The 10,525-nt window shown below is 35.3% G+C and overlaps 1 protein-coding gene and 1 long non-coding RNA gene across 2 annotated transcripts; one reads left to right on the forward strand and one right to left on the reverse strand.

Moving 5' to 3' along the window:
- The first annotated feature begins 851 nt into the window (after window positions 1-851).
- On the forward strand, window positions 852-9,935 carry RPLP2 (ribosomal protein lateral stalk subunit P2). The gene is made up of 5 exons (XM_058157298.1): window positions 852-1,008; window positions 2,072-2,195; window positions 5,259-5,307; window positions 9,183-9,278; window positions 9,822-9,935. Exons 2-5 carry the CDS (start codon window positions 2,073-2,075, stop codon window positions 9,896-9,898), a joined length of 345 nt encoding a protein of 114 aa, XP_058013281.1. The 5' UTR covers window positions 852-1,008; window position 2,072; the 3' UTR covers window positions 9,899-9,935.
- Window positions 5,134-8,459, reverse strand: LOC131185137 (uncharacterized). The gene is made up of 2 exons (XR_009152093.1): window positions 7,476-8,459; window positions 5,134-5,371 (listed from the first exon to the last, which is right to left on the reverse strand). It is a non-coding gene; the product is annotated as an uncharacterized LOC131185137 (long non-coding RNA).
- Window positions 9,936-10,525: the final 590 nt, after the last annotated feature.

Genomic DNA, 10,525 nt, shown 5'->3' on the forward strand with positions numbered 1-10,525 from the left:
GCGATTTGTGTGTCAGAGAGGATTTCAGATTTATTGTTATTAAACTGAATCCTAACGATGCTGGACACTTTAAAGAACAAAAATAATCAAACATAAAGAAGAAACTCACTACAACCACACACTCTTTAATCTAATACAAATAAACGCTGAACTTTTTGACTAAAACCATTTTCTCACAACCAGGAAGTCTGATCGTTGTTGAAAATAAGTCACAAAACGATATGGAGGGGTTTTTTTTTTGTTCAATGTTACCCTATATTTAAAAGTAAAAACCGAACTTCTTGCATATTTTTCCAAATCAGGGCAGTTAGACTGTGGATGTCAATATCCTGTAGGGGAAAAAAATGCCTCTTACACTTTTCTGGAATTTTGTGTTTCTTTGCCACTGAACATTGCCAGTTTCTGAACGTATCTGGTTGACTGCTCTGATATACCCAAAATTTTAACAAAACAAAAGTTAACAGAACCATAAGCTTCTTCCTGTCTTAAGACAAAAAGTGGGTCGATCAAACCTGATACAACAGGAAGGCCTTCTTCCACTTTCCCTACATAAGCAGCTGACATTTTTAAAAATATGCTGCCTGTAATTCAGGACATATCGTACCCTATTAATAACAGAAGCTAAGCAATGATCAAGTTAATAGGTTTAGGATTCGGATCATTCCAGGTTAGCGACATTCAAGTATTTCATTTCCATCAGTTCAAAGTATATAAAGCTTCTCATCAGGAGGCCCCGCCTACTAGCTCGGGGACTACTATAAAAACCCCGCCCATTCAGGCGCCGTTATCGCCGTTTGAAAACTCGCGTTTCTATTGGCGGAACGCCTTCGACGCTTCACGTTAGCTACGTGATCTCGGATTGGTTGTTTTTTGCGCCCAATGTGAGAGCAGATTGTTCCGGCGCTGGGCAGAACCTTACTCTGTAGGCTCCGCCCTTTCTTTTTGGCTGTAGCAGTGTTAGGGAGCGGGCGGTGTGAGGCCTGGCCGTTGCGCCGACAAAGTGGGGAAGTAAGTAATGGCGGACTGGAAGCCGGTCTCTCGGTGGCCGTGGTGTGCTCACAAGACATGTGGGGGGTTCAGGCTTCGTTCCGCTGAGGGAGAATATATCTGCGGGAGAAAGGCCGAGTAGCTTGGGCCTAGGTAGCGGGGGGGGGTTGACATGGCGGCCATGTGCTTCTCGAATTGGCGTGAGGAACCGGATGGCATAATCACGGCGGTCTATGAAATAAAAATAATAAAATACAGTACAAAGAAAGAGGGCTTGGATTAAGACACTGGATTTATACGATACCCAAAAATGGGATATTAAAACACGGACTTTTGGAAAAACAAGTTAAAGCAAAATGCCTGTAGAATTCTAAAAAGTGGGAACAGTATCTGAAGGAAAGCTTGTTTTAAGGCTGTGTTTGGCCCATCAGGATGTGTACTTTCTCCTCTTTGGGGAAGAGAGACAGTTGCCCAAAAATACTTTGAAAAATAGAACCTCCTCTTTAAAAGCTTTACAGAGTTTAATCTGATTCAAATACTGTATCTAGAAAAACGTTTTCAAGCTGCTAGTTTTTAAATGTGGATGAGTATAATTTGTACTATCCTTAGCATAGGGATAGACAATACAGATCAGTACTGCCTTTTCCAATCTTCCTTTGAACTTACATTCTCAATTTTTATTTTATACCTGGGAAGATGCTAGTTTTTTTATATTAATAATGAGCAGTGGTTTTCTAACTTCAATATTTTAAATACCTGTTATGTGATTCTTTAAAAATAAAAAGTAACGTCAGAATTAACAAAATACATGCTATGCTTCTCGGATGTTGGATGTTTACTGCATAATATTCCCAATCTTTAATTTTTAATATCCATGCGTAGAGGAGACTGAATTGGAAAGGTTAGCTTAGATCATACACACTTCATGCGAAGTGACTAAGATTGGATTTTCAGTATGAGTACAATCAAAATTATGAGTGGTATATATGTTCTTCAGGAAATTGTGTCAGTATAGTCTTTGTCCTAGATTTAAGAAATATATGTTGCTGTTCAAATACACAAATGTTTGCTTTTTTCTTCACAGAATGCGTTACGTTGCAGCTTACCTTCTTGCTGTCCTTGGTGGCAATGAATCTCCAAGTTCAAAAGATTTGAAGAAAATTCTTGATAGTGTAGGCATTGAGACAGACGATGAACGTGTGAATAAGGTGAGAATAGATAAATAATACATGTATTATTCCTGTTTTCCTTGGTCATCATTCAGAGACACATATGAAACACCTATTTTGTATTTCATGTAAACATGAAGGTTTACAACATCTCTTGTTTTCTATAGAGACCTCTTGAAGCCATCACAGTATAACTGACTTCCACGATTCAGAACTAGTGATTTGGAGTAATTTAACTATAATGCTGTGTGTATTGTTGCAGTGGATTAAATGTCTTCCTGAGTCTTGGAATGAAATATTAGACCTAATTTCCTTTTACTGGAATTGTAGCTACCTGAGCAAAAGCAAAAAGAAAGCTTAGATAGCCTATTCAGATCAGGTGCTTGGATATAGGGTAGTTTTTAATGCTTATTGAGAAATAAATTCCTTTGAGTTCAGTTAAAGCTATTTCCAGCTTTCAACTGCTGAAATCAGTTGCACCTAAATTACTCATAATTAGCTGTTCATATTGATTTCAGTAGCCTTAAATATGATTTCGCCTGAATCCAACATTCATATACTGTATTAAGCTAGGTTTGATTCATTATAATGTATTGCAAAATCATTAGAAGACTGAGCTGTCATAGTACATAGTGATAACATAGTTTGATTGGCTTAGTTTACTGTGTTGAGGTAATTATAGTTTATAAATCAGTTTGCGACTTAGTGACAGATTTGTGTTTTTATTAACCATCATTGTGAAATATTTTTTATTTGAGCAGGAAAGGCTATAGATGAACAAATGCAATATTGTTACTGCCTGAAAAAACAGCTTTTATTTGTTGAAATCTGTTAGGTTGAGGACTTTTTCCTCTAAACCCTGTAAATTGCAAATGCCTTCTCCAGTCCCAGTAACAATAACTGTCCCTTCATGAAACAAGATGGGGCTGGTTTTGTTACTCAGCACAGTGAAAACTTTCCTTTTCCTAAATTCCTAAGATAAAAAGCTTAAGTCCTCTACACAGCCAGTGATAGCTGCTTCTGTAGTATCCTATAAGTTCATTTAAATCTTAATTAAAGTGGGGTGATTTAAATTTCCTCTATGCCTTGTTATATAAAAATACTTTAATTTCTGTTTTAAAATTTATATATAGTTTAGGATTGTGCTTTCATATTACTAAAAGGTGATCATTGGAATTAGTTAATTTATTTGCAGTATTCACCATCAGTTGAGACTCATCAGTTGAGTTATAAAAACAAAGCAGAGTAAAAGACTGAATAAATATAAAATGTCCAATATATGTATTATAGTCTGGTGGCTATCCACTATTACCCAAATTCAAAGGAACATTAGAATGGGATGATGGTAAATCTTACAGAATATGCTTGGAAGGATGCTGCCAAATGTGACCCAAGAGGGAGCTTGTTGCAGTACATGGGGGCTATTACTAAAAAGTCCTGCCAAAGTACTTTAAGGTTAAGTACAGTTTCAATATTGCATAATGCATCCAAGGGAAATGATAAGGTTATTGTGGCACAGTGCAGCTGCTCCCAGGTTGACACATTAAAGACCAATTATTTTTTAATTTGTATTTATACAAATATTAAATGTAAACAATTTGCTCAAAGTTTTAATTAGTAAACTGTAGATTTTTTATTCAATAATTCTTATCTATTTTTCCAACTGATTATATCATGTAAAAATAGATTTGCAACTAAGACACTTTCCTTTGCTGCCTTGATTCATAAGCCAATGAAAGGAGCCATATTCATCTTGCTGTTACTCTGCTTCAAAGTGCTCAGGCTAAGTTGTTACTGTCCATTAAATTGGAATGTTTAATTGAATAAGATAGTTTTCACTTGCCAGCAACCCTGTTTAGCAACTATTTGAGGTTACAAGGGTGGTGAAAAAGTAACTACAATCAGTCCTCATGTTTATAACCATTGTAGCATCCCCCACATGTTCTACAACTATTGTCCAACAAGCAAAATCAGTGGCAAAGTTGGCAGTAAGATTGCAAATCATATGTCTCAATGACCCAGAGTGACCTACATAACAACCAAATGGGAAGTGAGATACCTCTATCACATGATGTTTTGTTTATCAGCGATTCCAGTTGTAGCTATTGAGGAAGTATTATCCATGATATATTGCTCAGCCTCTTAAATTGTAATATCAATTTAATTTTTTTTAAATTCCAGAAAAAAGCATTGGTTATAGTTAAAAATTTGTTTTAAAACTACAGTCTGTTTACATGTGGGCTGTAATATTTCCAGGGTAGATTGTACACTGAACTTTCTAGGTGTTCTCCCCCCCCCCCCACTTGTTTTTGTTTATTGGAAGTTGCCAAACTGAAGGTCAGAAGGCTTTTAAAACTTTTGGAAATATGTGCATGATTTTGTATAGGATATGATTTTTTGATTCATATATATTAGCATTTTTCTTATATATGCTAGTTTCAACACCTCTTGCTGATGAATGCTCATCTTTGAAGTAGCAATGAATTATTTAATGAAACACTATTATTATGGAATGTAGTTTAGATAGCCAAGAGTAACAGATATTTCTTGCTTTGAGGAGATTGCAGGGAGTGATAATATTTAATGTTTAGATTCAGACAAACACAATATAGTTCTGTAGAGATAGCTTTGATAAAGAAGAAACAGTGGATGGAACCTGTTGGTTATTTTGGTAACTATTGTGAGTTATCCTCCTTTATAGTGATTGTATTTGTAATCTACTTTATAGAGTTTAATATTGGGAATTTGCAAATTATTGTTCTGCAATATGTACAAGTAACTTAAGTGATTGTTCCCACCCTAACAGGAGATAGTCAAAAAAATTTGAAGAGCACAGATGCAACAGCACCATGTTTATTATGCCACCTTTTAAATATATATATAATGCAATAAATATATCTAATTCCTCTGCCTCCTATTTTCCCACAATACAACCCTCTGAGGTAGACTGGGTTAAGAAAGAATGACTAGTCCAAAGTCATCCGGTCAGTTTTTATTTCTAAGGCAGTCCTAGATCTTCTGATTTCTAGGCCAGCACCTTCACTACTGCATCACATTAGCTGCTTAGCTGTTAAATTAACTCTGTAATTTTATTTTCTACAGGTAATTAGTGAGTTAAATGGGAAAAATATTGAAGATGTCATTGCCCAAGGTGAGATGATTTATTATGTTTCTATATTGTGTTTCTTCTGTTGTTTACTCTTCCGAAGACATCTCTGCAAAACATAAGAAATAGTGATTGGCATCAAATCATCCAGTGAATTTCCAGCTCATTTAGAGAATCAAAACTGGGTGTCCACAGTCCAGCTTGGAGCATATACAGGTAGTCCTCAAGTTACAACAGTTCACTTAGTGACTGTTCAGAATTACAGCGGTACTGAAAAAAGTAACTTATTTCAAACTTATGACCATTGCAACATCCCCATAGTCATGTGATTTACATTTGGATACTTGACAACTGACTCACATTTATGACAGTTGCAATGACCCGGGATCATCTTTGCTATCAAGTAAAGTCAATGGGGAAACCAGATTCACTTACATGTTACTAATTTAACAACTACAGTGATTCACTTAACAAATGTGGCAAGAGAAGTTGTAAAATGGGGCAAAACTCAGTTAAACTTCTCACTTAGCAACATAAATTTGGACTCAGTTGTGGTTGTAAATTGAGGACTACCTGTAGTGCAAAATATATTGATGGAGATTAATTTTAGAAATAAACTAGCCAAAGGTCCTTTAAAAGAGGAATCATTTCAATATTTAACTGTATTTAGCTTGAATATTACATGTATTTACAGATGGTCCTTGACTTACAGACACAGTTGATCCCAAACTTTCTGTTACTAAGCAAGACAATTAAGTGAGCTTTGTCCCATGTTGCAGCCTTTCTTGGCAGAGTTGTTAAGTGAATCACTGCAGTTGCTAAGTTAGTAGCATGGTTGTTAAGTGAATGAGACTTCCTCATTGACTTCGCTTGTTACAAGGTTGTAAAAAGTGATCACATGATCACTTGCAACCATCATAAATGTCAGTTGCCAACTCTCTCAATTTTGATCATGTGACCACAGGAATGTTAAAATGGTCATAAATCACTTTTTTTCAGTGATGTAACTTCAAACTAAATGAACTGATGACTCCCTGTATTTAAAGTATGTTTGTCAGAGTGAATGACATCAAAGGGTGAATCACCTTGTTAAGCTTTACCCAATGTCATTCATTTTCTCTGCCTGAAAATAGGAAATCAACATCCTCTATGACATGTTATTTGACATCAAGAAAAGTGATTCAACTAATGCACATCTCCCTTTTGAAAGGACAAATCATTTGTCCTTTCCCCCCCGACTGAGGGGGAAAGGACAAATGATTCTACTGGTTTTGTAGAATCATTGATAAAATGAGCTGTTATTGATTTCATACACCATGTCCCTTTCCCTTGAGTGGATAGGTAGATTTAGGAAAATTAGCTGATCCTGGTATTAATGTTTATAAAAATCATTTTGGCTGCTTATATCCTCTGATTTCTCCATGAGAAGGAATAAGGCATGGGTAAAACCAACACGAGGAAATCCTGTAAAACCACTAGCATAATTTCCTTGTGTCTGCAGTGTTCAGGAGGAGGGGTGTGTAGTCCTTGGTTGGGATTCTGCAATCAAAATAGGCCCCAGAGCATTTTCAGGGCATGCATGTTACAAAGGGGGACAATTGCATTCTATTTATGTATCATACATGAAATGGGTCCATCCTAATTCTCACAGGCTTATATTGTTACCTGATGGGCTTCGCTGGTGGACTACATTAACTTAGAGGAACCCTCTTAAAAACAGACATGCTGAACTGTTTATATAGAGGATGTTCTCAACAGATTACTATTTTAAAAATGAAACTAATGGTTAATTATTGGAATGCAAGCTATTCAAAGGAAAATTTATTCAGCATCCTCCGCTATACAAAGGCCTGTGTTCTGTTATTGACTTTACCCTACTCTAGGCCTAATAACTTTCACATAAAAGATTTGAAGCTTTCAAAGCATCAATTTATTATTCCTTTCATCTCTGTTAGTTCATTTTGTGAGATGCCATCTCTTGTTGTTATTTCTTCTCTGTTTTATCATCTGGAGTATGTATTTAATTTTAATAGTATCTTGTGCATTTTTGATTTTATACTGCAGTTACATTTTAAACACCATGTTTTTCTCCATGCTCCTTGATAAATTTTGCTTTTTGCAACTGCATCCCAACACTGTTTTCTGATTTCAGATTTTTGAAACGTGCTGTTCATTTCCAGTTCCTTTAGTTTCTTTTTTACAGTTAAACGAACCTTATTTCCCAGAGGCTTTCCTCACATGTCCTTATTCTTAAGTTCATCCATCCATCCATTGCTAAAAACAAGTAGCAAAAATAAAATTAGATCTCAGTACTTTCTGTTATGCAATGTTCTTCTGGGCACCTGCAGCTGACTTATTTTGTCAAAGTTGTAGCCACTAGGGAAATTACTTCTGCCTTGTAGCCTAGTTTCTGCACATCCCTGAAAATGTATTCTGCTATTTTGAAATGTGTGTCCTTCATAGTGAACTTGTTCTTAGCTTGTCTTTATTGTTTGTTGAAAATATTTATTGAGGACAAAATCTCCATCCCATCTCTGGGGATCCTTAGGTTTTCATGGTATTCTTCACATTACCCATTTGAGCATTTGATATCCTTTTTTTTAACTTCTCACTTAAATGGAAAGGGTTTTGCTAATACACATACCCTATATTCAACACAGTCTTCTTTCAATGTTTTGATTCAGCCTTCTATGCTCTAATTATGACCTTTTTAAATTATTCCATTTCTATAGCGGCTGAACTCAATCAATGACTCTGGGAAACTTAAAATTAAAAAAATATACAGTTAAAGCAATAAGAACATTTTAAAAACAATTAGAAAACATCCAAAATAAATTTGTTCCTTCCCCAATTATTTTTCCATCCTATTCAGAATTCATACTCCTATTCTTGAAGCTCAGTGCACAGCCAGGCCTTTAATGCTGTATGAAAGGCTGGCAAATCAGAGTCATCTGAATCCAGGGGGTATGGTGTTAATAGATTATGTCCTTGTCTCTAACTTTCTCTTCTACTTAAAGATTCTGCCCACTTAAGCAGCATTATCTGTCCTTTTTTAAAATAACCTTTCTGCATGGAATTACGTCCTTGGATGTTTGCATGGTTGACATCCTGTACTTCCTGTAAAATTTGACTTGGTCTCTATTCTCATTGCAAAGCTGAAATACATGTAGTATGGTCGGAATATCTTACAGCATTGATTATACTGAATGAAACAACAGCATAATAAAGTAATTGCTGTGTCAGCAGCCACCTGATTATATCAGTACATTTAGGTTTGTCTTTAGGAAAACTAATACAACACACTGTTAGAGTGATTAATACTTAATGTTTTGCTCTATCTGATCTGAGTAAGTGTTTAATTATATCTAAACTGTATTCTTTTTAATAAAACATGTTTACTTTTGGGGCCTGAAAACATTATGGAACACTTTAGATATGTATTCCTAGAAGTAGAGAATAGGCAGTTTGCCCTTGTCCTTCTGAAAGCCAAAATCATTTCATTGCTCGCAAGGGAAATACTGTATTTCAAACATCCCTAGAACTATTGGCATAAATCTGTAGGAAATCTTTGTATCTCAGGGGCCCATCCATCATGTTACTTCTGCAATTCCTTGGAACTCTGGCAGTTCTAAGCTTTCTCTAAGCAGAGAAAAACTTATCTACTACTAGTCTAGGTCTGATAAGCCACAAGGATGCTGACTAACCTATCAGTTGCAAAGTTCATTGTTCACTTTCCATCATTGTCATAAATAAGCTGAGGGAGCACGAGGGAGGGGAATATGGAATCAAGCTGAGGAAGGAGTGGTAGAAGTGCAGTAAATTTAATTGTTTTGCAGCTCATTGTCTTCAGATGTTAGTTTCACTTTTGCCTGGCAAGTTTTACATGCAATATGTCATCTTTCTGGTTTGTTCTCCTCTAGGTAACAGCAAGCTTGCTAGCATGCCAGCTGGTGGGGCTGTAGCAGTTTCCTCAGGCGGGTCTGCTGCTCCAGCTGGAGGACCTGCACCAGCTGCTGGTAAGTATAATTTATCATGAAAACAAATGTTTTGGGTGGGTAAACTTCAAGCGGAACTTCTCTTCTACAAATAAGTTTTTTTGAAGTTTACAGAGCATAAAACAGCCTGTTACCTATCCAGCCTGTTAAACGCCCTTGTTGCATTTAAAGACAAACATGAATAGTTCTATATAAAAAGGAACATGCTAATTTCTGAAAAACTTTTCTATCAGCAATTGTATAAAATGAAATATTTCAGCAGTTTAAGTTGTTCACTTCTAATTATACTTCATTTTGAAATTATATTGTAGATATCCAGCCATTTCTATTATTCCTTTAATGGTGCATGATTGTAAAAAGCAGATGAATTTATATATAATACATTCTGGGGTTGAGCTTAATCCTGTCAGCAAATCGATCTTTTAGCTTGGTACATTTTTTAAAATCTTAATTATTGCTTATCCCTAATGTCTTACTTTGAAGGGAACTTTACTTAGAATAAACCTGTACATTTGTAGCATTTAAAATTCTTAGTTAATTGATTTTATCTACTTGTCTTTTCAGCAGAAGAAAAGAAAGAGGAAAAGAAAGAGGAGTCTGAAGAATCTGATGATGATATGGGTTTTGGATTATTTGACTAAAAATAAGAATTAGTCTGTAATAAATATTTTTCAAAGATTTTGCATTATTTTGTTAATTTATAAGCTTAGTCAATACTGCTTCAAAAGTTGGACCTGCCCAAAAGAACCAGAATATTGTTGTGTATTCATTATGATGAGTTTTGAATATTTTGTCACTTTTTAAAGATTATGATCATTTTAAAACTTAAAAAATGCTTTCTAGTAAAAATTAAACCCTTATCTTTGCTAATTTATAACATAATTACCTTGCATTTATATACTACAAAACTACTATACTAGTTTCTTGCATTAGATCATCAGTTACTTGGGTTCTCGGAATTCAACCATGGATTATGGTTCACCATGGCTCACTTGATATACTATACTAAGCTAGAACCAAGTTACATTATAACTTGTGATTTTTGAATTGGAGTTTGAGATATCAATTATACAATATCTTCTAGCTGACCTTCCAACACTTAGTACTGTCAGTCCATGATAAACTACTCCCTTTTATGAACTAGATCTTAAGACTTGTTTGCTGCCAGTTCCAAAACACCTTTATGTGACCATACGACAGAAGTTGGCATTGCTATCCTACCAGCTTGTTTTAATACTCTTAATGTAAATGGATAGAGGAGGAGCTAA

The sequence above is a fragment of the Ahaetulla prasina genome, chromosome 1 (genome assembly GCF_028640845.1).
Source record: "Ahaetulla prasina isolate Xishuangbanna chromosome 1, ASM2864084v1, whole genome shotgun sequence".
Classification (NCBI taxonomy): Eukaryota; Metazoa; Chordata; class Lepidosauria; order Squamata; family Colubridae; genus Ahaetulla; species Ahaetulla prasina.

Excerpts from the sequence above, each read along its gene's own strand:
- RPLP2 (XM_058157298.1), top strand. The coding sequence starts at position 2,073 with ATGCGTTACGTTGCAGCTTACCTTCTTGCTGTCCTTGGTGGCAATGAA. Across the intron at positions 5,308-9,182 it reads TGAAGATGTCATTGCCCAAG|GTAACAGCAAGCTTGCTAGC; the intron begins GTGAGATGATTT and ends GTTCTCCTCTAG. Across the intron at positions 9,279-9,821 it reads AGGACCTGCACCAGCTGCTG|CAGAAGAAAAGAAAGAGGAA; the intron begins GTAAGTATAATT and ends TTGTCTTTTCAG.